This window comes from Trachymyrmex cornetzi, unplaced genomic scaffold (assembly GCF_001594075.2).
Source record: "Trachymyrmex cornetzi isolate Tcor2-1 unplaced genomic scaffold, Tcor1.1 scaffold204, whole genome shotgun sequence".
Lineage (NCBI taxonomy): Eukaryota > Metazoa > Arthropoda > Insecta > Hymenoptera > Formicidae > Trachymyrmex > Trachymyrmex cornetzi.
Genome location: NW_017296680.1, coordinates 6,193 through 31,387, shown reverse-complemented (window position 1 = coordinate 31,387; position 25,195 = coordinate 6,193). Strand labels below are relative to the sequence as shown.

The following is a 25,195-nucleotide window of genomic DNA, read 5'->3' as shown; positions in this document are numbered from 1 at the left end:
ACGAAATGTAACGCAACATACCTTTCATAATTAGTCACCGAAAACTTTCAGATCTGTGTATATACACACAAATAACTTTCCATATTTTTATATTCTAAGTTCAATCGCGAAATTCTCACTATTCGGTTTTATAAAAAATTGATTAGAGAATCAAAAGTTATAAATAAAAGAATATAAAGAGCGTTCCACGCAACACTCGCGAGCATTATTTGTCCTTGTTTAACATTTGATGAATAACAAGGATTAAATAATTCACGAGCGTTGTGAGCGTTAAATGGAACGCAGTCAAAGTGACTCGTTTCGAGAATCAATTTTCGGAGTTCTTATTTCATTTATATTTACATTATAAAGTAATCATAAGAATTATATGATAAAATATTCATTATAATATTTTTAATTAAAGTTTAAGCAATCTTTTTTAATATGAGCTTTATTTGATGTTAATGATTGAATATCTACCAGAGGCATGATTTTTTAAACGTTTTAAAACATATATCCCCTACTGGATGTGAAAGGGTTGAAGTGTCATAAAAATATTTAGCGTATGCTTATTAGTTTTTTGGTAAATGTTTCGATAATAATTATTGTATCGATAATTGTTCAAAACATGTATCCGTTTAAATATAGGCTTCGACTGTGATATTATACTACAGAGTTGAGCTTTAATTGCATATCTTCGGCTGATTTCATTGTCGACATCTTCATTAAGTATCCATTAACTCATTGTTTAAATACGAGCGGCAAGAGGAGAACAGTAAGAACCATGGCACATAAAAACTTAAACAATAAAACGTAAGCAATAACAAATTCAACATGTTAATGTCCTTACTGCTTACAGTTTATATTGTTAAAATTTTTTATAACCCTAAAACATCGACAACGAAATCAGCCCGAAATGTGCAATTAAATCTCTGTTACACTATACGATTAAAATAACGTGGCATCGATTCTTCTTTGAACTATCACGTTGAAAATTCGGTGATCTTCAGAAATGTATTCTCTCTTGATTCTTCTTGATTGTTCTTGCTGGAAAATAATTAACACGTTGCTACTTGGATCTTTCTCGATGGCCATTTTTGAAAGACACATCATCAAGTAAACTATACAAGAATCTTCAACGTGGTGCGAAAAAAATTCGCTATTTATTTAATAATTGTTATTTAATAACAATTATTTAATAATTGTTATTATTCAACGCAAGATATTGCTGATCCTTCATTCATCCAAGCGATCAGTTCTCGTCAAGCTTGCGTAGCGTATTTACATAAACGTTTCTTGTTCGTTCAGGTTCACGTGTTACTATTGTCGTGAACATGCACATGTGCATGTGTGGAATTGGCGAGGGGTGAGTGTGGTAGATGTGGAGGCGATGAAGGTAGTTCGATGAGAGTGACGTCATATCCGGCGGAAGAATCACTCGGATCGCCAGGGTCACCAGGCGAGCCCGGATTATTCGGGTTGCGTTCGCTGCCCGGGTCAGAATTGATCCGCGAGTGGCTCACCTCCAGCAGAAACAGGTCCTCGTCGACGTAATATCGGACCATGTCGTCGTCAATTTTCGCTGTAATTCTGCAACAGGATACGGTGAAATTCTCAGTTAAATCTTTTCGGCGCAACTCGCGAATGAAAGCGGCGAATCTCGTTCCTGAGAACGTAATCGTTCGAGTTTGCATGCAACGTGGTAACTTCGGCCACTACAATATTGTGACACTTGATGAACGAATTGTGTTTCATACAATTTCCATTGCGTATGATTAACAAAATCTCTTAATAAGTGTTAAAATTTTATGGCTTAAAAAATTTTTGGCAACAATAAGTTTTATAAGAGAAGTTCTCGTATTGCGATGAATATTACTTCTTCTATGGCTACGTTCAGCAGAGAAAACTAATCAGTTGGCGCTTAGTAATTCTTTAATATGATTGTTTCCTACACTTAGATCCAACAAAGATCTAAAGGCAAGAACTAATCATATTAAAGAATCACTAAGGCCCAGTTTCACAACTCATGGTTAACTCTTAACTCTTTAAAGTTCAACTTGCTTCTCATCTTTTTTCAATTCTAAAATTGGAAAGAGACAATGTGAATAATAAGTTGAACCTCAATTATAAGTTAATTGTCAGTGGTGGAATTGAGTCTAACTGATTAGTTTTCTTTGCTAAACGTAGCCTATTTAATATATTTTTATAATAATTTTTTTCGTTTAATATAATTTTACGATATTAAAATGAAATTATTGCATATAGTTCACGATTTATGGCATCGTTATCGAATCATCACAGTATCATAACGGCAAAATGTCTATGCTGTCTCGCGATGGATCTTCTTCAAGATCTCGTGATGAAAAAAGTGGAGTTCGCACCGCATTATGCGTAGCTTGAGAGAAAGAAAGAGAGAGCGTAAGATAGGATTTGCTTGAATGACGTGAGATGTACACGTCGAGTAACGAAGAATATCTGTTCGAGGGAACAAGTTCCTGCAGGAATACGCAGTGCGTAACCAACGTATGTTGGAAAGAGTACCGGCAGAATAAAATAATCAGTTGAACGAGACGCATGACGACATTAGGCGAGGCAGGCAAGGCGTGCATGAGTGCGCTTGTGACGGAAGGCAGAAGACGAGAAGCGTAAAGGATTAGTGGATTAATCAGGCGTGAGTGTGCGTAGCGGTAGCGAGATGTAGTCAGCGTGCAACTACATTCGCGTTAAGGTGTTCGACAAAGAGAGGACATTTTTAACGAGAGAGTACACACGAGAATGGCGTATACATTTAAATACATATGTCGCAGAGAAACGTGTATCCGACATTTGAAAGAGGCACGATCAATAGGCGAGAGGAAGAGCGAGAGAGAGAGCGAAAGAGAGAGAGAGAAAGAGAGAGAAAGAGACAGAGAATGAGATAGAGAAATTAGAGAAAGAAAAAGACTACCAAACCAGGCGGAGAGAGTCAGGCAATGTCACCGTTATGGCATGCATCGCGTAGGCGTGCATGCAAGTAAAGATGACACTCTACTAAACTTACCCCTTTGTGTTTTTGCGATAGAGGTTATTAATACTCGAGGATGCAATTTTGTACTTTGACTCAATCTGCAAAATAGAAAAAAGTAGAACATTAGAATTTCGATAGTGGCTTGCGGACCGTCGTTTCGTTTCGCGCACGCACTCGAGAAAGTGGTCGCGAGACGCGCGTAGGTAGACGCAATATTACCGCGAGAATGACAGCAAGAGAGAAAGACAGAAGGATAGAGCGAGATAAAAGTAGACAAGACAGATCGAAACGGGAAGACATAATGATGAAGAGATATATATCGCGCGTCACAAGAACGCGGAGGCAGTTTAGAATCGGTTCAGAGCGCGGTATCCGAGATAGGAGATCACGCGTGGATCAATTAGATCATTCTTTCGCGGGGCGCGTAGAAACGCGACGAGAGAAGAGAAATCGTTTGAAACAAGAGAGAAAGAAAGGATGTTTTTTTTTCTTCCGCTTTTTTCTTCCGTTATTTCTGATCGGTATAACGCGTCTCTTACGTCCATATCTGGTAGATCGTTAAAAGCCGCCGACAGTCTCGCACATCCGCGGAGGAGGAGGGGGTAAATATGATCGTATGTCTTGCATTATCGATAATGTATTAATGAGGATCTTGGATCACACAGTGGACAGTGATGCATGCGCATTAATATTAATTAGCGAATGGACCAGTGCGAACGAGTATTAATAATGGCGCAGTATGCTTTTACATGCATGAGTAATACATACTCTCTCGTGGGGCTTGTATATGTGCACGTAAAATATATGTGCATATACAGTGGCGTGCAAAAGTTCCCGGCCAGTGACATTTTGTATACTCTAATTTATTTTAAAAAAGCCCGAGAAAATTTTAATCATTATCATATGTTGGTACAAGATTTCATTATCCACATCTTGTACTGATACGCGATAATGGTTAAAATTTTATCAGGCTTTTTTTATAAATTAGAATACAAAATGTCACTGGTCGAAAACTTTTGCACGCTACTGTATATATGTATGCGTGTACAATTTCCGCGCTCATCAAATCGCAAATTGGATTAGCAAAACTAAACTGGTATCGATTGAAATCGAAACAGACATTAGTTATATTCCGGCTGTGCAACTTTATTAAGCCTGGAAGTGTTTATCGGGGAAGCGTATCTCGATCGATGGTAGCGATAGCACATTGCATTATTATTGTCTCGCTTCTCGTTCTGTTTCCAGAGCAGGCCTCGCCGATGAACGACAGCGTAATCATGAATTAACACCCACGGTCGCGCATATTCGACGGTGCGCAATATGTTTTGCATAAAACACATCACTGCTACCGTATGCTTATCGGTCGCGGTATGGAAATGGTGAGAATTTCCATTTCCCATTTCCATTTCTACGAGCGGGCTTGTTATTTTACCTACTTTACTACCGAATGACAATCAACATTCAGTTGATACAGAATTTGCAAAGGCATATTTCCCCACGATTATGCGTATTCACTTTAAATATTACTGACATTTATCCCCTGCTCTGTCTAAGATTGACGTTACGCCTGTATCGTACGATTCATAGTAAAGACCAATAATTTTCTCTATACTGCGGACGTTAATAGTTCACAACGCAGAACGGGTGTCTTAATGTATCTGCTCTCTATAACTTCCGCTATATTTCTTTCGAAAGTATCTCTGAGAACGATGCAGTTCGTTCCCAAGCGGATCGTGCGAATCGTCACAGGTCTGCACACCCAGAGAAAAGGTTGCTTCGAATTAAAGAAATTTCGGTTAAATAAAAAAATTTCTTTAATTTAAACATTTTTTTAAATCAAATAAAATTTATTTGATTTGAACATAATTTTTTCAAACCAAATAAATTTTATTTGATTAAAAAAAATAATGTTTAAATCAAGGAAATTTTTTCATTTAACCGAAATTTCTTTAAATCGAAGCAATCTTTTCTCTGGGTGCAAAGGTCTCTGAGATTCCTCTCTACGAGCGAACATTTGCGTGGGAATGTTTGTTGTGAGATGTCGATGTGTGTAGGCGATATAAAAGAAAAGAGCTTTAGGATATTTCTTACAGCATTGAGGAGCCCCTGGGCTGTCGGTGGTGTGACGTGCAGTGGCGTATAGACGTCTTCCGATTCCTGACGTACGTAGAGCATGACGCGTTCCTCGGCGTCCGCTGGGCGTAGATGCGGCGGCTGCTGTTGTAGGTGCAGCCGATTACCGACACTGGACACCACCGTGCCCGCCAGGCCGGTCTGCACCCCTTGCAGCATCGAGCCCTGCAGCTCCTGCACCTGCATCAGCAACGAGTCCTTCTTGTCGTGCAGGTTACTGAGATTGTCGGGCGGAAAATGGTTGTGGAACTTGAGGGCCGGCAGACTCGGCCGGGCGCATGGCGGTGGATAGGGGCTGCTACCCCCCGCCTTCAATCCTCCACCTTCACCATTACTGAGGGACGAGGTGTCGGTGTCACCCCCTCCCCCGCCGCCGCCACCACCGTAGAAGCCCGACAACTCCATCGTCGAGAACTGTCGTGGAAGAGAGAAGAACAAGGTTTATTTTTTACTCGGCGTCTTTTTCTTTTCCTCACGAGACGACCCGTTTAAATTTCACATTAGAAAACGAGGAGTAACTTTGAAGCGACGTTAATTCCTTTTCTTAATGTATAATATTAAAGAGAGATTGACGACTTGCGAACAAATTGAAAGTCAATGGCGGCAAAGGATAAATATGACAACTCATCTGTTTTGATAATAAAAATAATAATGCTACGCAATGCTGTTAGTCATAATGTAGTAACTAATTACGACACAACTCATATATTCATTGTAATAAAACTAAAAACATAAAAGTATATATTGAAAGGCTATTACTCTGGTTCGTTAAACTGAATTGACATTCGAAAGGCTGTCTCGAGAAAGTCCACGTCACTACTTTGCGATGCAAGAGTTGCGGTTAGTGCAGGGTTTCGGCGGGGGTGAGAGCAGAGGATTGTGGATGCCACACGATTTTTCTAAGTTCATTTTTGCGCCAATTAATTAATTTAGATACATGCTATGATGGCATAGCACACTCGTATTTGATATACTACGATAACGTAGCACACTCATATTTGATAAAAAACAAATTAATAACGCAGATGTCTTATATCAAGTTTTATGCATATTAATGTAGCGTATTAAAAAAGTTTATTCTTATTTATAATTTATTATATTTTTGTAAACAGAGACAATCTCTTTTATAGAATTATTAACTCTCCGCCGGCAATGTAGGATTTTAAAGACATATTCGATTTTTTAGTTGTGATTCTAGTAGACAAATTTAAATCTGTAATAAAATATAAGTAAAATACAATTCGACTTCTTATGATAAAAACTTGTTGTTAAAGCTTTCACAAATATATAAGAATTTGTCGTATTTTAATACAACCTGATACATGATATAAAAATTTGTATTGAAGTTCGAAGAACAGGTTGCGAATGCGAAGAGTGAAAATTTTACATTGCCGATGGAGGATTAATATTGTAATTAAACATGTTCGCAATCAATGTTTCTGTGAGAACACAGCAAGTTCTTATTGATGATACACTATTACATGTTTGAGTAACATATAAGAAAACGATGTGACTACCTTATCGATGGCGTGTTCAGCCGGTGGAGAGAACAGCACAGGCGGTTTGTGCAGATCGACCATAGAATAAAACTCGCTGCGCTCCGTAACGGGGTGATAAAGCTCGTCGAGCTTTTTTCTGCCAGTCGCTGTCATCTTCCTCTTAGCCGCGCGTCTCTCTTCGTCCCGGGTCTTTCTCTCAGCTCCCTACGATAAGCAACATCATCTTTCAACTTAATTTCAGCTATCACATTGCGACCAGGAAGCGATCGCGCGTTATTTACATCGCAAATGAAGAGGGAAAGAGGGGGAGATAAACGTATGGAAATGCAGAAGAGCAGTTACCTTATCGCAGAAGACCTTAATTTGACAGTAGCCGCGATGGGAAGGCGGCGTATACGTGTGCGTGTGGGGCGGTGGTTCCTCGTACGTGTCGACCTGGATATGCAGTGGCAAACCCTTCACGCCTTTCTGACTCGAGAAATCGGTACTGAGACATTGCACCGCCACGTTTATCTGTAGATCAGAAATCGGACAGGTAGCAGCGGCGGCGGCGCGGCGGCGACACGGGAATTGCTTTATTAACGTTTCCGCTAAATGGCCATGCAATCGAATGCGCGAGCGACACGATATTTGCGCATAGCGCAAGATTGCATCGCGATAAACGATATATATATATATATATATGGGAAAGAGGGACGGAGAGACATGTACATGTCGTTAAGAAGGTAACGTGAATCGACATTTCCGGCGTTCCTTACCTTTGCCGACGATTCGAGTGGGTTCCAGTAAACGGCAATCGCATTGTGCGCGACTTCCTCTATGCAGCCCACCAAGCCAACGCTATTCTTTGTGTCTGTAACAACGGACGTGACTCTGAAACTCGCGGATCATGCAGGGGAATATGAAATAGCTAGTGCTATTCTTGGGACTTTTAGATAGAATATTAAAATAACGGGGCATACGTCCGCGATAAAATCTTACCGGTTGTCCGTTATAGATTATGTAGCTTGCGTAAAGTACAAGAGATTTATAATTAGAGATTTAATCGATCAAGAATTTCTTAAAAAAGTACCCAGTCAGAAATGATGATGGAATCGACATCGAATCGACGTCGATTCGACGTCGAAAGCATCGAATCGACGTCGATCCGATGTCGATTCCATTATCATTTCTGGCTGGGGTACGTCTGCGTTTTTTAATTTATGAAAAAAACTATCACTGTTATTCAATACTTTATATCACTTCTACTTATTTATTTATTTACAGATATCTATATTATTTTATTTAAAGTATTTTCCAAGTTTTTCAAGTACCAGCGTCAAGAATCCGTTGTTTGACAGAGTGTTGCCTCCCGTGCCAAAACTGCCAGGATTTGATTTCATCCTCCGGACTCTTCTCCTCTCGGAACATCAACATTACTACGCTCTATGCAGCACATGTAAATAATTATTATCACATGACAGATCGAGCACAAATCGAGAGTTACGTACATTATTCCTAACGGCAAGATAAGACAAGGGAATAACACATCGTGAGAGAAATTTTACATGCGCGCATGTAAAATATTTTTCACGATGTGTGTTTCAAGATCCCTATATTTTATAATAAACCTGATATATGTGTGAAGTGGTATAAATAAATATCTTGTGTGTCTACAAAGTTGGCTTTCGGATTTCAGCCGGATCGGCGCGATATACGCGGGGACGTACATCGACCGCGACAGACGCACGCTCGAGCGGGCACACGCGGGCGTGAGCGTTTTCGCCGCGAGCGGCGAGAGAGCGCCGAGACGGAGCTGGAGGAAGGATTTTTCGTGATTCGGGTGAATGGGCGAAGAACTGCGCTCTCCGACGTACCGGAGGAAATATGGGCGCGCACGATCGGAAAGGAGAGGCCCGTGAATAAGAGGTTCGCGTTACGCGGTTACACTTACTTAACCGATCTCCCTTGAGGCTCGCGCCGCGAGAGACGCGGATATACCGTTCGAATCGCCACACGCCTCGCTCTCGACGCTCGATTAGCAATTAACGAGGAAGCCGTAACTCGTCGCCGGCGCACACGACGGAAAAAGAATCCGCCACCTTTATCGGAATGGAAATTGCTAACGGTGCGTGCGCACCGTGGCTGCCAATTAGAGTCGCGAGAACAAACGATCCCGTCTGACTTCTTCTTTCGACACGCCGCGCCGCGCCGCGCGCGCCGATCGTCTCCGCGAATTTTAACGCTCCAGTCACGCGAACGGAACGATACCGTGCAAATGCTTATTGTTGCCGTTTGACATTGATAAGTGTACCGTAGCTACACTGTTAAATATAAAAGGAGCAACGATAAGCCGATCCCTTGAGTTAAAAAGTAACATTTTCATATTTTTAACCTTTATGTGTGTCAAAATGTAAATCAATTCCTTTCTGTGATTAGTTTCAAGATAAACAACACCCATATTAATGTATAAACTTAGTAAATAATAAACCAAATTTGAATCAAATTTAATACATTTTCTCGAGTTGAATATATTTATTTTCATTTACTCTAATTTTAATTGCATTGCCCCTTAATTGTCATTGTTTTAAATCTCACAAGAGTCCTTTATTATTTATTTTCCGAGTTAGACTGTTATTTTCTTAAGTAAATTGTTTAACTCCATTATTTTAATGAAGTTAATACATATTGAGTAGCGGCAGTAGCGACACTGAAAAGCTGTATTAAATTTTAATAAACCATTTATTTAAGCCCCGACTAAATATTTATCGAATATAAAGATAAATTTATTTGGTACAAGAACTATTAATTTAATTTAACAATCACTTTTTTATTAAATAAATTAAGTTTATTTAATGTTATGTATCAAATATAATATATGTATTAAATATAATATATGTATATTTATTAAAATTTAATACATTTTTATTTCAGTGTAAAAATGATTAAAAATAATTCAAATTGAGTATAATTTAACAGTGTATTCATCTCTATCTTCGAAACTATGTATCTACCTACATATATCATCATACAAATGTCATTATTCAAACAGTGCAATTATCCTTTTTGCTCTTACCTTGACTGTCTGCCCTGCCTTGAGGAGCGGCTTGTCCGGATCGGACACATATTCCAACGTGATTCCGTAGAATTGGCCCTTATTGATATACGTTATTCTATCGTCCTCGCGGCGCTGGGACGTACTGATCGGTGACTCCAAGTGGTACTTGAATCCGTAATTCGAGAAACTAAAGAGCAGACAAATAAGATTCCCCAAATGAAGCGTGGATACACACAGCTCCCCGACATATGTGCGCACGTAAAAAGAAAAGCACACATTTAAGAAGCAATCTCCGTAGTGTCTGTGTCATTATGCAGCTGGCTGTTTCACACTCGGTCAAGATTGAATCGCGTTTACTTAATAGACGGTTACGAGCTTGCAAACGAATGCTCAATTAGCTGATTAATGCGCGATGCAATATGAGTGATTATCGTGTCATTATCGGCTAATTCTCCGCCAACGTATTCCTACTTCGCCATCAAGACAAACATACCTAAAGCCGTTTCGCGTGGAAAACAACCGATGCGTGCGCGAGGCAAACAAGACCGCGCAAAATCTTTGCTAATTAGAACGTTCGTCATCGCGCGCGCAAAAAAAAAAGCGATCGCAATCGAGTATGAATATTCCAATCGTTAATAGCGGCAGAACGATAATGAAGGGCCTCGGGAGCCTGGGAAGCTGGTAACGCAGAGTTCGCGCGAATTGGAAAAAGAACGACATCGACAGACACGCATCAACCTTGCCGGAGGGGTGGGGAGAGAAAATCGCGACTTCTAATCGAGCTTATCTCCACGCCGACCGCGACTAAGGCACGCAGGTAGGCGGGCGACCGATAACTTATGAAAAATGAACGCCCATAACCCGAGAGATTGAGGGTAGAGACCGCGATGTAAAACGTGAGACGACAAAACGACGCGCACGATTGAAGGAAGGTGGACGCTAGATGGAAAAACGAGAGCAAAACGATCCGGCCGCCGCGATCGAGGAAAATCTGTAATCGTTAAGCTGCCACTTCTCGAACTCGATTTATCGATACCGGTCTCCATCGGTTCTACCATCGCTGCCTCGGCGAACTTTCTGAATATATTATATCGTATCCCTCCGCGAGAGAGTGCCTTATTGTCTTTGAAGCGCACACATTCGTATTCGTGGCGCGGTCCTTCCGTCCTCTTTTTTTTTTTCCTTTTGTCTTTCCGGTCTTCTCTCTTTCTTTTTTCATTGTGGAACCGAGGGGACGGACAGGGGGCAGCGTGCGTAGCGAGCGAGGCGATAACTGACCGTGGCGGGTGAACGCCCTCCTCTGCGCTTTTGCTGCTCGCTACCGTTGCACAGCCGCCTACCCGATGTGTATACCTTGTTACAACTCCCTGTGTGGGTTACGCATGACAGAGTCTCTCTTTCTCTCTCTCTCTCTCTCCTGTCCGTCTGACTTTCTCGCTTCTGTCTCGCGAAAAAGAACCCGGTCGAAAAGAGAGAGGCTACCCCTCTTGACATTTCGATTTCACGCTGCGAGTGGTCGGCGAACTCTGCGATTTTTCAGACCCGGACCGGGCGCGACCCCGAGGCGCTTGTCCGACTCTTTCAGAGTCGACTTCGGAGCTGGCTGCGACTTAATAACTTTAACATCATTGTTCATCCCGCGTCGGTGAGTATATTCAGAGAGACGGAGCAAGAAATATTCAGCAGCGCTGATCGTACGCGGTCGGCTTTAACAATGGAAGGCAACAAATTACAAAAGACGGATGGAGCGAAACGGGAAGTAGTAAGATCGCTAGGAAGGATGGATATGGGAGAAGAAGATCAAATGAGTTGGCAAGCGGATATGATGAACCGCGAAGGAAATGAAGGGTGCGCAAAGAGTGAGAGGCGCAGGAAGTTCTTCTGGCGGGCGGTTAGTGGAGATATTAGTTTCCCGTGAAACAGAAATGACATTTATGACTCTGTTTTTAGAGAGGCGCCATTAATTCTCAGTTATAAAGGAAATAAAGCGTGTTAAATTAAGCCTCAGCGTATAAGCGAAAATATTACACAACTATGCAAGTATTTCAAACTCCATCTTTGTCAGTTGAACCGATTATGCGTATAATATAACGTGAGAAGAAGTTTTATTAATTAAATCATTAATTTTAACGCCATATAATATAATATTTCATTTGTATATATTAATTGATTCTTGGGACTATTAATATTTTCTTGCAAACATTTGTATTAAGAATGAAATGTTCGTTCATCTGCAATCACGAGATACTTTCTTTGTTGCGTGCACGGAAAGAACGGTTTTGCTGAAATGTTTAAAAGTTTAGCTAGATATAGATCTGAAAATTATGTAAGATGCTTAACTGGTTACTAGAATGTCAAAACTTTTTATAGCACTGCCCATCATCGAGTTTCCTACGTTATAATTATTTTGATGGTCAAATAAAATTATTTGCAGTATCTATATCTACCTAAACTTTTAGATACGAGTACTTCAATAAAATCTTTCCGTGTGGATTCGCAATTGCTTGTCCTGAGCGGCGCAAGTTATTAACTTTTATCGGTGCTCTTCCGTACCCTCCATGTAATAAGATAAATTGATAGATAAATATCTATATATCAATCTCAATATCCGTCTACTTATTTATCTATCCATTCGATCGAGCAAATTGAGCATTCGCCTTTGCACGTCATTATTATAACGCATATTTATTATAATTTCCCATACTACCGTGCAATCCCTAATCGGACAAATCATGTCAAGAAGTAATTCTATTAAGTTTTCTTTGCTCTTAATCTAATAAGCACAGCTAGTTTTAATCAAAACGAAGCTATTAAAATAAGATGCTTCTCATATAATCCAGAGATCAATGCTTGTGCTAAATATCGTATTAAATATTTTTAAATAGATTACTAGAAAAGACCACTGCTAATTACATGTATATATTGCGATCATCGATTTTTTCATAAATTGTAGCTTTCAGAGCCTACTTACATTTTCGGTATCTGGATCTTATCGGCGTCGTTCTGTCTGCCGAAATCATGCCAAGGCCGCGATCTCTGCGGATTTGGATTTGGATTCGGATTTGTCGCACCAGCGGACACTAAGTTGCTGCGTTGCACCTGCGCTTGTGCGTGGCTCTGCTGCAGCTGTAATTGCAGGGGTTGGTGTATCACCGCTCCACTTTCGAGAACTACCGCTGTTCCGGCTGTTGTTCCCCCAGGGCATAATTCTGTGTAGTCGAATGAGGACTAGAAAAAAAATGTAATTTATAAAAAATAAGAACCATATTGGACAACATATAAGGCATAGAAATCCATTTAATCAATTTAAATTGGTAACTTCCATTTAAGCACTCTGAATTTTTTAATTCTTTTTTGATCTTATTTAATTCGAAAATCCTGCCGTAAATTATATATATGTATATAAAAATATTGAAAAATATAATTACATTGAAGTCATGATTTAAGCAATAAATGATAACAAATGCTTTATCGTCCTTCTCGTGACAAAAACTAATAATTTATTTTTCATTTCTTGTGAAAGAAAAAAAAACAGATGGGATATAATGATATAGTATAGTAACATTGATATATGTAGAAGAGATACAGCGTGTAAAAATAATGGTAGTTGTAATTTTTTCCGATCATGTTCTGGTAGGCATAGATAAAACGCGTTCGCATGCACGAGTATACTAAATCTCATTCAATTTAAATGCTCCCTGATTACGGTGTAATTAGTATTTAAAAATCTAATAAGAACGTAATTATTTATCGACGTCATTCGTTTCGTATATCGGCATTATCGCGATTCAATATCTATACACGTTCGCGTCTTATTTTGCATATCAATGCATTTCATTAGATTTTTCCGTATCTCTCACAAGTATCCCTCGATAAATTTCAAACTGCGCCGATTAAAGGGATCGCTGGACCGATAAACGATTAACCGCTCATAAACACGCGATTTCACGTGACTGTCCCGATGCGTCCATCTTGGGTCTCCCTTTTTTGTCGTTGGTTACACATAACGCCGTAAACAAATTTCGATATATAAAACGCAAATGGATTGCAGCGAAAAAACAGTGGTTTTTTCCCATTTATCATTAATATGCGCTTTTTCATGCATTTTCGATTGTGCATTCCGTTGCGCACTGCGCGTATATCGTTGCCGAAGGCAGCACGAACGAAGAAAGAATAGAGGAGCTTTGTGGTCTCGTAAAATCAACCGCACAATCCGCACACCCGCTTCCAACCGTAGCTGTTAATAAGCGGCTTGCCAAACGACCTATTCCCTCATACGTCTTCATGCGATTGCGCGTCGCCTGCAGTTATTTTTCAATGCAACGCGGTTACCGCAGCTCGTTACCTCAACTCTCTGTCATCCCGAAAAAAAATCACGGCAGCTTCTTTCTCTTGCTAAATTCTCTAACCACTGAATCTACCGCACATCGACACAAAGCTATTCGTCGTTTTAGAATTTTTCAAATGTTTTATGCATTAAATGCATGAGATGCAATAAGCATGAAAGTCGCATATTTTCTTCCAGCATAGTTTCGAGACGCGACGTTTCGTTAACAAAAATTTTATCGCATGTCATATATTTTTCAAGTTGAAAATTTCAATTAACGTTCAACGTTTTCGTGATTAACACTTAAAATATAACATGTTGAAATCTTTAGATTTTTTATTGTGCGACAAAAATTTGAATTTTTCACGGAAAAAACGATTTTTTGTTGACAGATCTAAAATTTTTCTGGAAACATCAGAAAATAATTTTATTAGACTACTAAAACAATTTTGTTAGAAACTCAAATTGATTGCTAGAATATCAAAACTTTTTGCAATATTGCTCTTTATTTTTTAACATAATTATTTTAATGGTCCAACAACATTATTTTCTGTAATAAGATTTTTTTATTCGGACCGACAAGAACTAAACACTAAGTATAAGCGTATTCAGGCCTATGACGGTTAAAGCTAGATCTTTTTTGCCTAAATAATTCCCAGTAAATTATTTATATCCTATATATGTACATGCATATATACCATATTTTTGTAGTTATTCAAACTGCGCGCCGAAATTTTTCCGGACTTTATCTAACGCAATTAAACTACTGCAATAATGTCACAAGTTAAATTAAATTGACAATGTGCTGAAAACCTTAAATAAATTTTCTAAAATTATTTTCTGTATTCGGCAAATTTTTAAATCTTTCAATAAAATTATTTTTCCTGTGTTAAATTAATTAATTTATTATAATACACATGCATACAAGAATTTAATAGATCGTCATTTTTACAATTTTATCATATCGTGTGATTAAGCAAATTTCATGCACGACATGCGCAATTTACCAATGATTTATCTACTTATAGGCCGGTATTCATAGTTGGTTTTTATTTCAAGATCGTCTTAAGTAATATCTTAATACACTAATACGGCCGTCTGATTGGTTCGTGATACCTCAAGACAGAACTTAAGACGGTCTTGAATATAAGAACTATAAATACTGGCCATAATGTTTCATCGTTGAGATAAACACAACTGTTTTAATTGAGACGGCAGTAATTAAATCAACGTTTCATGCAAAGTCTAAGTCGCAGTGTATGACTGATGCAAGTGCGAAGACTGTCCCGGATGAGAAAGTGCGCATAGATATTTAATATCTAAACAGGCTTAATCTTATAAGTCAAGTACCAACCAGCTAAAAATCCGTGGCTCCGGTTAAAATATAATACATGCAATTTGCATGATATTGAGACCATACTAAAACAAGATGTCACTCTGCATGTACCGGAAATTTACGATTAATTAAACGAGATCCTTTTTTGCTGGCAAGACATCGAATTCATTAGATAGACGTATCATTCGCGTCGTGTGGTCATAATTGGCCGTGTTACGTTATCTCGGTGCGATTCAGAGCGGCAACGCTTCTCAAATATTAAGAAAATTGTCGGTGGAAGGCGTATTAGTCGCGAGATAAAGCGAGCGCGCGCAGACGGGAAAATTTAATGCGTTACCCACTTTGAATATCAACAGTTTTAATTGCGTGCATAACACAAGCGTGTGCCGATCAGGCGAGCGGATCGGTTTTCAGTAGCACTTACATCCGATACCTAATCCGCCCGACCCGGGGCTTCGGGTTTTATTTCAACGTCTGCCGTCACAAGCGGAGCAGAACGAACGCGTGCTTTCTAATTCGTAATGTCGACTGCAATGCTAATGACTTACTCTCGCGTGTAACGCGCGCGACACGATTAATGCTTCCGGAAGTGGACGAGATATGCAACAGTACATGAGAATGACGAATTGCCTGTGTCAAGAACTGCCGATATAAACGAAATGATACAAGTAACTATATTACCGTTTAATTGAACGAGATTCGTATAGAAAGAATCGAATACGCCTGACATAAAACTGATAAGTTCAGAGAGAGACTTCTAAAGCCTCTTTTTTTCGTGAAAACGCGATACGATTACAGTTTATTGAAATTAATGTTATTTCCTTGAGAAAAATCTGTGTGTGTATGTGCCGTCTGATTATGTAATAAAGTTCTAGTATTAAATACACATCTTACCGTAATGGACTTTGCGACTATTACGATGTTATTTATTGATCTTTAAATGAGGGTCTGATAAGAGGGTCGCTTTAGCAAAACATGTCTATTACGAAAAATCTTTGCAGATATTCAGTTTTAAGAACCGGAGGAACAGGTTCGCTTTTTCGATACGGCTGAGTTTTGCGATTTACCGTAATCTAAGATACTATAATTACTCCTTTAGTATATTATACGCGATATAATATTAGCGTATAGAATTAGCGTCTCCGAATTTATCGCGCCGGCGTAAATAACTGTACGCGACGTTAAGATGGAAAAACTTGCCTGACAAATCGCTTCGAGAACGGCGATCGTGCATACGCATTCGATCTGTCAGTATTTAGAGCGCTTTACGCGTATAATACCGTGCCCGATTTGCATTGCGGGAGACACGGGGAATTAATCGCGTAAGAGAGTACGGCTCTCTTTCGCGGGTGAGGCGTCGTCGTGGGCGAAAGCCCACTTACTTGACAAATCGCATTGAAAACGATACCATAACGCAGCAATACCGATACGCACATCCGTGATATCCGCGTGCGAATATGCTCGCAATAGGATAACGGTTAATACCCGCATATATTAATGTACCGAAGGTGTCTTTTGAAGCCGGGGGACGAGCCGGCCGAGCGTTAACGAACGATATTTACGGTATCGCGCCGCGAGATTAATTGCATCGCGATCGCTTATGGCGCCGTGGGCGAAGTCATTTGTACCGTGGTTGATCGAATTGAAAACGATAGCGCGAGAGCGGCTGCAGCAGATGATGCCATCTTTTCCCATCGCTGCCTCCGTACGGCAGCTCTCGATTGAGTTACGGTCATTCCGCGTCTCGGGGCACAGCGATTCTCTCTCGGCCAAACGTTCTGGGGCATTTTTCCCGGACAATTAATGACGCTGCCGGCACGCCATCCGCGTAATTCAGTAGCGAGCACCTCCGAGTAGTAAATATTTCTTCACGTATCCCCCCTGCAACCCGTTAACTTCGATCCTCGCTGACGAGACAGCCGCGGGATCCTGCTCCGATCATGGCTTGCTCTTGGTTACGTCGCCTGCTGATTGCAATTTATATAGACGTGAGCCATTTACGATCGTCCCTGTCGGCTAACTCCGTGTCATCATCTTACGCCTGGGCAGTGTTAATATATTACGTGGCAGAGCAATATGTTACACGCGAGGATCGTTTTATTCCATTTCGAAAGCTTTTCAGCTCTTTACATTCTCAGTGTTCCGAACTTTACGTCAGCTGCTTATGTTATGAGACGTCAACAAATTTCCTCCGTGGAATTTCTTGTCCAACTCATACTTGTTTGATCATGGTAATTTTCACCCTGGACTTATACTGTCATCCGACTTTAGTGACTTTATCGCGTCAGAAAAACGAGAGATCTTTATTCGATTCGATCGTTAACGACATAGCTCGTAAATGCATCCACGCCTACCTGTGCTCGAAAATACACGCTAACGACGTATAAGAGAATCTCGCTTTTAATCTCTATAGAACGCATTTACACAGCCATTATAGTATAGTGTTGAAACAATATCAATATTTTGAAGCAATACAATAAAATAACAAATTAAAAAAAATCTTACTCGAGGGAAAGCTGTAAGATTTTAAAAATAGACTCTCTAGAAATTAAAGCTGGATGCACTACGTGGGTTAGGAGTGTACCGAATGACAAAAGGAATGAAATTAATCTCGCTCGTAGACTCACCTGATGAAGAGCTGTGGTTGGATGATGGTCCTGTCTGGGCGTCACCGCGTCGGCGCCTATGCCAGAGTCAGGGCTGGGAAGATCAACGGTCAGGACTTTGCTGCTACTCGACGACGAGCGTATCGCGTGTGTCGTAGCATATGAGCTCGGCACGACCTCGTACCTCGTGTACGAAGCAGTCGTGGTGGACAGCGAGGAAGTGGAGCTCGACGAGGCGAGCGGCGGCAGTGCGTCGCCGGCGACGTAGACTGTCGTCGCCTCCTGATGGAGGCCGCCACCCGGATTCGCCGTTGCGTTTCCCGTCCCGGTCGCTGACGTAGACGTATAGGCGGTCGACTGCAACCTCGGACTGCACGACGTGTAGGGGTCGTAAGGGCTGCCGTACTGCTGCACCTGTACACCCGTCAATTGCTCGGTTGACTCTCCTCCACGTTCGTACGATTCGCCGCGATTGGCGCACCTCGAGGAGATCGCGGTTCCCCACGTTTTCACCGTCGCATTTACACATTTTTTTATGGGGAAAGAAGACCGCGCGATGATGTGGAACTCGCGAGATACGCTGCAATTGTGCAATTTTCGAAATGCGCGGGAAGCGATGTTATTTTCTCAAATATTATCTTGCGATGTGCAAATGTTGCGTATTAGGCTATACGTGACACGACGTTTCGGATCGTATAGAAGTTGCAAATCTTTAGCAATTTTACGCCAAATACATCACATAACGTTTGAAGTTATTTGAGAATTGATTACAAATTCTATTCTCACCGCATGTGATTATGGGAATAACTTTGTAACGCGAAGAATTGAGAATTCTTGTAGGAATGGATCATTAAATTAATATTCAAACATAACACATGTTGTATGAAAAGCGTCGAACTTTCGAAAGGTCGGAGTAAATCGAATAAACGTAAATAATCGCGAACTCTCGCGAGGGAGAACTCGTGATTGCACTTGGCAATGATCGTCTGCAATTTACCTGCAACTGATGCGGATGATGATGGTACATTCCCGGTGGTGTGGGACTGTCGGGTTGCGTCTGTTTGTGTCGTTTGCTGGGTTGTTGGCCTCCGCGTGACGAGCTGAGATCTTCCGGTTCCCTCTTAACCCCGACGATGCCGGCGCTCGAGGCACCGTCGTGTCGCAGGGGTTGTGGGCTGAGCGGAAGCGGAAGCCCACCCTGCAGGCTCTGGCTAGGACTGTGAGATTGCTGGTTGTACTGGAGGAAGTGGTGTAGCTCCCCTCCTCCGGCACCTTCGCCGCCTTCCATGCGATTCGTCGAGGCGGAACCGGAGCCAGGCGCCTCTTGCACCAGCAACTTCTGGCCCATCACACCCCTTCAACAGTCCGTGAAAAATTGACCTTAAGTTATAGCTCCTTTTACCGATCACCGACATCGGCATCGATCCGCATCGCGCCCTAAGAACGTGTGACGAATTCGCGCTATGTATATCGAGATCGATACAATACAGGCCCATTCGCGTTGCTTCCGTTTGCTTTTTTTATGGGGTCCGCCATCTGGACCATCTGAGCATTTTGGACTGACATCGGCCGCTCAATGAAAAAGATTGAATTTTTCGCATTCACAAATACTACGACGAGTGAAGAAAGATTACATTTTTTTTATACATATATCTAACGGAATGGAAACTTGTTCAAAATTTCAATGATGACAAACATTCTTCTACAAAGTCTCAAATATTAAATATAAAACTAGTCACAATACATAAATAGAGAGATACATGTTTTCATTATTTTTTAATCTTATTAAAAAATTAATGTATGTATGCACCGAATTTACAGTGAGACTTAACTTAAAAAGATAAGATCCTTAAACAGTCAATAAAAATGTAAAAAATTAATAATATATTAATCAATTTTATTAATAGATATCGCTTTATTAATATAATATGAGTATTGTAGTAGTTTTTATCTTTATAATTAGGAACAACTAACGTTATTTAAATCCTACGTATTCATTGAAATGATAATTGAATTGGCATCTTCAAAGAAACACAAGAGACGGGTCGTACTTTCTTTCTCCTTTCTCCGTGCCCTGTCGACGGATAAAATCAGCGAGGAAAACCGGCGCTACACTTCCGCTGCGCGTCGCACGCTGCATCTGCCGAATTCGGCAATAAAATTTTCGATGCGCGACGCGCGCGCGAAGAAGCGCGATTCGTCGATCGACCGTACGGGAGAAGAATCGAGAGGATCGCGGTATTATGCGAAGTAGTTAACATGTTATATTTAGCATGATAATACGTATCCACAATACCGGGGACCCTTATAAACTGCCAACGCTTTTGGTGCATTCCCCCTTCCACCCTTTAACCCTCTTCCTATCGTCTCTTCGTCTTTTCCATCACGAAGGATCGTTTCCTCACGTTCCTTCTCTCTCTCTCTCTCTCTCTCTCTCTCTCTCTCTCTCTGTCTCCTCGTAACCCTTTTCCTTTTTTCTCTCTCTCTCTCTCTCTCTCTCTCTCTCTCTCTCTCTCTCTCTCTCTCTCTCTGTCTCCTCTTAACCCTTTTCCCTCTAAAAAAAGTACACATTCCTCTTTCCATCTCACTCCATCCTTTCGCACCATCACCGTAGTTCCTACCCTACGGTCAGATGCTTCCGTACAATGATCTTTTTTTGCACTTGATACCTGATCTCTCGTCTACTTTCTCTCCTGTTTCTCTATCCTGCCTTTTCTCGTCTGTCTCGCAATACGAAGGGTGACGGCGAGAGGATGAGAAGTCTCTCGACGACTATCCCGCGTGGTGCGTCTCGGGTCGCCCTCGGCACACTTGTGCCTGAAGAGGTGCGGATAGGCCCCGAAGATCGTGGCCGAGACCGGGGAAAAGACGGCGGGTAAACCCCGGCCGTGGCGAGATCGGGCACGTTCTTTTGGCAAGCAAAAAGAATGCGCCGCCATCACCCGGGGCCATAGCGGCAAAATCTGGGCCTCATGAATTCGGCTTACGTGAAATGGATCCGTTCGCGCGCTCTCCATTCGCGACGCCTCTCGCGAGAGCGTTTCCCGATAATGCGATGCTAATCCGAGGTCGCGCGATGCGAAACGGGATTCGCGTGCGCACACCTTGGGAACCCGATAGGCACCCCTGAAAATGTGGGATCGCTAGGTGCGAGGTATCAGATTGCAGACCGAGTCTGCCTGGCGTTTTAAGCTCTCGGGAACGTAAGTAGTTTTGTGCAACTGTCATCAACACATCATCATCAGATATCTTGGATTTTACGGAAGTTTTTGTTAATTAAAAAAAAGTATCAGATGACATGCAAACGATTATCATCTCTAATAATGTGCTCAACAATGATCATCATTAAATCTGGAAGCTTAATGATTCTTGTTGGAACATTGCGTACTCGGCTCTGATACCGTACATTAATATCATATATTAACTTCGCGTTCTGGATTAACGGATCATATGTTATCAACCCATTAGACTGTATTACATTGCATTGAAAAGGATCCCAAGCATGGATCGAAACATTTGTCTAATTATTGTCAAATAATCAAATAAATTAATATTAAACACATCAATATCTTGTGTCTGGCTCTTAAGGCAATTATATGTATTTGAATTTAAAAAATATCGTCATAATTTAAAACGTTTTCTTACCTTGTGAAAAATTTGGAAGACATTCTTCTGAGATCTCTTTACACTCTTGATCCGATTTCATATCAAGAATAAATATTAAATATGTATTGAATCCGTAATCCGCAGTTTTTTCGGAGTAAACCTTGCCACTATCTTTCGTGTAGTAACATTAAACGATGTACGAAACGGAGTATTTTTTTCGTTTCTTCATAGCTGTCGAATAAATAAGTACTGAATGTTAGTGATTAAACGAGAAAAAAACATACGAAAAAAAGCAAGAGAAGTTTAACGTAAAACGAAGAAGAAAAAGTTCGATATTTGTTTTAGATCATTTATTTCGTAGAGTTATGCGTATGCCACCAGTTTTATTTTTATCCATGCGTCTAATTCATGCGGAAAAGATCGACAATGTCGATAGATACATTGTTCAAAATATAATACTCAAGTAGATATTCGTAAGTCGAAGTACATATATTAGGTCAGAAGCGTGATAAATCAATGTGTTACAACTTTTTGATAAGACAACGTCTCGGTAAACAACTGGAGATATGTTATCATGGCTATAAAAACTTCTAACCAGAAAATTGTTAACTTTGATGTGCACCTGTGCAATTTGTAATTTATGACTTATGAGAATATATCCTCGTCAAGTTTTTTTTCCCCATTATTGTTATTGTTATTGGCGTTGTTATATCGCTGTGTAATGACTTGCGGTTTTACATACAATATATGTAGATGTAGTTAGAGAACTACCAAGCGACTATCTTTTTAATTTCAAAGTATTCTTTTTTTCTGCACGCAGAGAAAATATTAGTCAACGGAGCTAAAATATAGCTGCGGCAGCTAAAATGCGTCCTTATAATAGGGACAGCTATGTTGTTGCTAATGTTACTGTCAAAGCTCAATTTATTAGCTGCTAAAATGTAGGTGCTGCAGCGAAAAATATTCTCTGCTGGAGTAAAATGATAACTGACAGCGTCCCAGAAATAATTGCGAATGGAATGCTCGGTTACGTGACTAAGATAGTGAGGAATATAATAGCTGCCACTTACTTGGCTACTCGTATTAAATACGCTTTTAATCTCAACTAATGAAGTTGGATGTCGGCAGCAAATGTATTTTATCTTTAATAGCCAACTTTTAGCAATAACAGCAAAGTTTGAACCAGGAACTGATATTACTGTAAGTCCTTTTTTTGCGTGCGGCAATTGGAAAATAGAAATATGGCACGAGCAAAAAAAATCTACAAATATCGACATGAAACTTTGAAGAATTTTGATAATAGCGATTCGTCGCTTTTTGCCTCATAATTGTTGCAAAAGAATAAATCGCAGTAACCGACATCGACCAATCACGTGAGATATTTGTAAGAATCCTGAGTGAAATATAAACACGACAAAAGGGAGAGAAACGCATTTATAAAATTCCGACGATGTTGACGTGCGTAAGATACCGTTTTTTATCGTTTCACCTCTGCACCTCCCAGGAAACGCCAGTCTTCGGCGACCAGCAGAGGAGACCAAAGAAGATCAGAGAACTGCATTCTTTTTCCATGCGTGTGGGGAAAATCTTGTTAATTACACCGGTATCTGCAGCGTGTTGTCTCCCACTTCCTTAGAACTTTAAATCTACCAGAGTAACGCAAACCTTTCATCTGAGCCGAATGCCGACAATTTTCTTATTATCTACTTCGACCGCTATCTTTTATCTGATAGTCTAGTATTGGATCTATCGTCCTGTAAGCACTTAGTTAATTCTTGAATTTGATATAGTGATACTAGGGCAAACATGAAGGACTTTGTGCTACTCTGATACATCTAAGGTTTGTTCGCGTCGCATGTTCTGACACACATGCTCTAAAATGCTCCTACTATATCATTTACTCACTCTAATGTACTCGTTGAAGTGAGTAAAAGCTAGAACAGGAGCACATTGGAGCATGCTGGAGCATGTGACGCGAACAAACCTCTAGAGTCTCCTTCTGAAGAATGAATACGCGTCACACACAAATTTGTGCTTCTTGTGACTTGTTCGCGCTGCAAACGAGTAAATTATCACCGCACGTCGCGTTATACAGTCTACTGCATTCCATCGTGTTTTTTTTTTACTACTTCGCGTCTCCGCTGTCCATCGTACGCGGTGACCGCGCAACCCGCGCGCGTACCGTGCGCAAGTACGAGTGCAAGAGGCAATTATGTGCTTACGGTGCAGTACTATCGACGACAAGGCTTTCACCCCGGCGGCAGCAACGGCGGCCCGACATGTGAACCCGCAGGTCGCCGAGGTTACCGCAGGGTCGCGACATGCATGGCCATTTGTACGTAAGTACGCGAATACGCAGTCTTCGTCGAGCGATCTACGGCGTCGGGACGCAGCTTGCGGTACCGCGAGGCTGCGGATATCAGGCTCGCGGTAAACCCAGCTTCGGAACCGGAATCAGGCATTTTTTTAAACCGGAAATCGGGAGTATCGCTGCGAACGCGTGTGCGTACGTCATAAGCGACGGACCTGTCTGCGTATGTAGCACGAGACGAAACTCGAAAGACAGGTCCGACAAAGTGGCGCTCTACCGGCTGCTCGCTCGGGTCACTCCTTTGATTATTATTGCCGGTTTGCTTTTTTTTCCATCTCGCGTCTGCCGCTCGCTCGCTCGCGCGCGTCTACGACTTTTTCTGCCTTTACGAGCTCACGCATGCACGCACGTCGGCACCTGTGCTTATAGCACGTGCCGCCGTGTCGCGGCAATGTCAATGTACATATATGTATGTACGCGATGGACGGTGGAGAGGAAATTTAGATGCGTGCGGCGTGGCCAACGATGATGGTCTGCCACTATTCACGATGACCGCCGCGTGGCTTTCCTAGTGCTTTACTTCCTAGGATTATCGCGCGTTTCCTGGAACACGTTACTGTCGGTAGCTTTCAGGAATTATGGAACGTCCTTTGATCCTCATCTTAATATCGCACGAGTTCATCTATGTGTTTTTGTAGAAGTATTCCCGTTTATAATACTCTCTAAACTTTTAGAATGAATTATCACTTTGAAGAGCGAAATCTCACTTTTAAAGATTGAAAATTGAACCATTCTTTTTCAAGACTGGTTTAATTTTCACTCTTTAGAATGAGGTTCCACTCCAAAGAATTTAGAGAATACGTATTTCATACTGTCTTTCGAAATTTTGTTAAATATTTTTAATAGGAATTGTTAAGAAAGATTACAATTCTCATCTCGTAGAAAACAGATTCAAATGTATAAAACATCTCAACGTCGTCTAATGGTGTAATAGAATTATACTTATTTTAAAATTTATTTTATGAAAACAGTTATATGTAGTCGGGAATTTTAATCAGAAGCTAATGTAAAACGATGCGCTACATTGAGTTCCGCAGGAGACTCATGTCTCTCTTAAAATCAACGACCCGATAGTTTCTTCAGGTTCGAATTATCGCAAATATCTTGAATGCTCCTTCGTGCCTTCGTGCCGAAGGGTACCAATGAGTATCCTATCAAATGTTGATGGTAATCTTACGCCGGAGTCGTGGTAATTTTCGCTCTTGCGTAACGATTTGCGGGATTCGATGTCGAGGTTGCTCGTGCATCGTAAACCGCGAAATGTCGCCGAATAATCGCATACCCGCGAAACTCG

The 25,195-nt window shown here is 40.9% G+C and overlaps 1 protein-coding gene across 2 annotated transcripts; it reads right to left on the bottom strand.

Annotated features, from left to right (window-relative positions):
* Window positions 1-511: 511 nt before the first annotated feature.
* LOC108759715 (protein grainyhead) lies at window positions 512-19,992 on the bottom strand. Of its 2 annotated transcripts, XM_018505280.1 has the most exons (12): window positions 19,976-19,992; window positions 18,922-19,279; window positions 17,946-18,338; window positions 12,627-12,883; window positions 9,674-9,842; window positions 7,932-8,043; window positions 7,377-7,471; window positions 6,961-7,131; window positions 6,637-6,822; window positions 5,078-5,533; window positions 3,020-3,084; window positions 512-1,569 (listed from the first exon to the last, which is right to left on the bottom strand). In XM_018505280.1, the coding sequence occupies exons 2-12, from the start codon at window positions 19,270-19,272 to the stop codon at window positions 1,290-1,292; spliced, it is 2,535 nt and encodes an 844-aa protein (XP_018360782.1). In that variant the 5' UTR covers window positions 19,273-19,279; window positions 19,976-19,992; the 3' UTR covers window positions 512-1,289. The 2 variants fall into 2 exon arrangements, with proteins under 2 accessions (XP_018360782.1, XP_018360783.1); XM_018505281.1 differs by lacking the exon at window positions 19,976-19,992 and having other exon boundaries at window positions 5,078-5,299; window positions 18,922-19,041.
* Between the last annotated feature and the right edge of the window lie 5,203 nt (window positions 19,993-25,195).

Excerpts from the sequence above, each read along its gene's own strand:
- LOC108759715 (XM_018505280.1), bottom strand. The coding sequence starts at position 19,272 with ATGGGCCAGAAGTTGCTGGTGCAAGAGGCGCCTGGCTCCGGTTCCGCC. Across the intron at positions 18,339-18,921 it reads ATCATCCGCATCAGTTGCAG|GTGCAGCAGTACGGCAGCCC; the intron begins GTAAATTGCAGA and ends ACGGGTGTACAG. Across the intron at positions 8,044-9,673 it reads AGGCAGGGCAGACAGTCAAG|AGCGTAGTAATGTTGATGTT; the intron begins GTAAGAGCAAAA and ends TGTGCTGCATAG.